Consider the following 1261-nt stretch of genomic DNA (forward strand, 5'->3'; position numbering starts at 1 on the left):
CTAGGACCTCCCCTGCATCGGTGTCCAGGGGGAGGGCTGCTGCTGCTGCGGTGGTGGTGCAGCATAGGGGACGGGCAGTACGCCCCCGTAGCCAAAACCAAGAGGGGCGCTGAGGCCGTAAGGTGACGGCGGCGGCCCGGAGTAGAAGTACGGCTGCTGAGGCGCCGAGTGCTGCTGCTGCTGGGGCAGTGCAGCGAACGCAACTGGTGGAGGCCACTGATGCGGCCCTGGGGCCCATACGGGTGCGGCCAAAACTGCACCGTGCCCGCCCACGGGTTGGAGAAGGGCACCGGTGGACGAGGACCCCCGGTGTTGGAGCCGTTCTGCTGCTGCTGCTGCTTGCCGCCTTTGCCACGGCGGTGGCCGGAACATTGGGAAGGCTGGCTGCCCTGCCCGGTGTAAGGTGCCACCCGAACGACCACCACCGGTAGAGGTTCATCGGGTAGCGTTGGGGGCAGCAACAATGGCGGAGGGTGCTGTGGGTGAGGCGTTGGACTCGGCGGTGACATCATCGAGGTCGATCTCCTTGAGAAGGAGTAGCATTCGGGCCTCCTCAAAGGTGGGGAAGGGCTGATGCATCTTCAAGTTGGACACCATGGGCTGAAACTTGCCGCTGAGGCCGCGAAGCAGCGTGAGGACGAGTGTATGGTCGCCGATGGGGTCGCCGAACTCGGTGAGGGTAGCGGCCATCATATCGAGGCGGCAGCATAAGTCGGTGATCGTGGAAGCCCCCTCCTTGGTCGTGCGGAACTCGGCGGAGAGCTGTAGGGCGTGCGATTCGCGCTGGCCGAGGAACTTGTGTTCGAGGTAGGTCTAGGCGTTGCGCGAGTTAGACCTGCGCAGCATCACCGACTGCTGGAGGTCGGCGTGTATGGTGCTGTAGATCCATGTGAGGACGGTGCAGTCCATCTGCACCCACGCCGCGCGATCGTCGTTGACCACGTCGTCGAGAACGTGATCGGTTAGGGCATACTTGCCCAAGACGACGAGGAAGAGGGCGCGCCACCGATCGTAGTTGTTGGCAGCATGATCCAGCATGAGAGGCACAATGACCTTGATGTTAACGATGGCAATGGCCTAGGCGTGGACAGCGGCGTGCTTGGCCTCCTAGGCATCGAGGGCGGCGGTGCGATCTGCGGTGGCCTGACGAAGACGGGCCTCCTCGGCAGCGCACTCGCCCTCCTCGCGCTGCTCCCGCGCCTGGTGTTCGGCCTCGGTTTTAGCCATGGCAGCGGGATCCTGGTGGCGCGGGGCGCGATCG

At 64.6% G+C, this 1261-nt stretch overlaps 1 protein-coding gene across 1 annotated transcript; it reads right to left on the minus strand.

The window, feature by feature from the left end:
- On the minus strand, window positions 1–372 carry LOC136500019 (uncharacterized). The gene has a single exon (XM_066495465.1). It carries the CDS (start codon window positions 370–372, stop codon window positions 1–3), a length of 372 nt encoding a protein of 123 aa, XP_066351562.1.
- Window positions 373–1261: the final 889 nt, after the last annotated feature.

This window comes from Miscanthus floridulus, chromosome 13, assembly GCF_019320115.1.
Source record: "Miscanthus floridulus cultivar M001 chromosome 13, ASM1932011v1, whole genome shotgun sequence".
In the NCBI taxonomy this organism is placed as follows: domain Eukaryota; kingdom Viridiplantae; phylum Streptophyta; class Magnoliopsida; order Poales; family Poaceae; genus Miscanthus; species Miscanthus floridulus.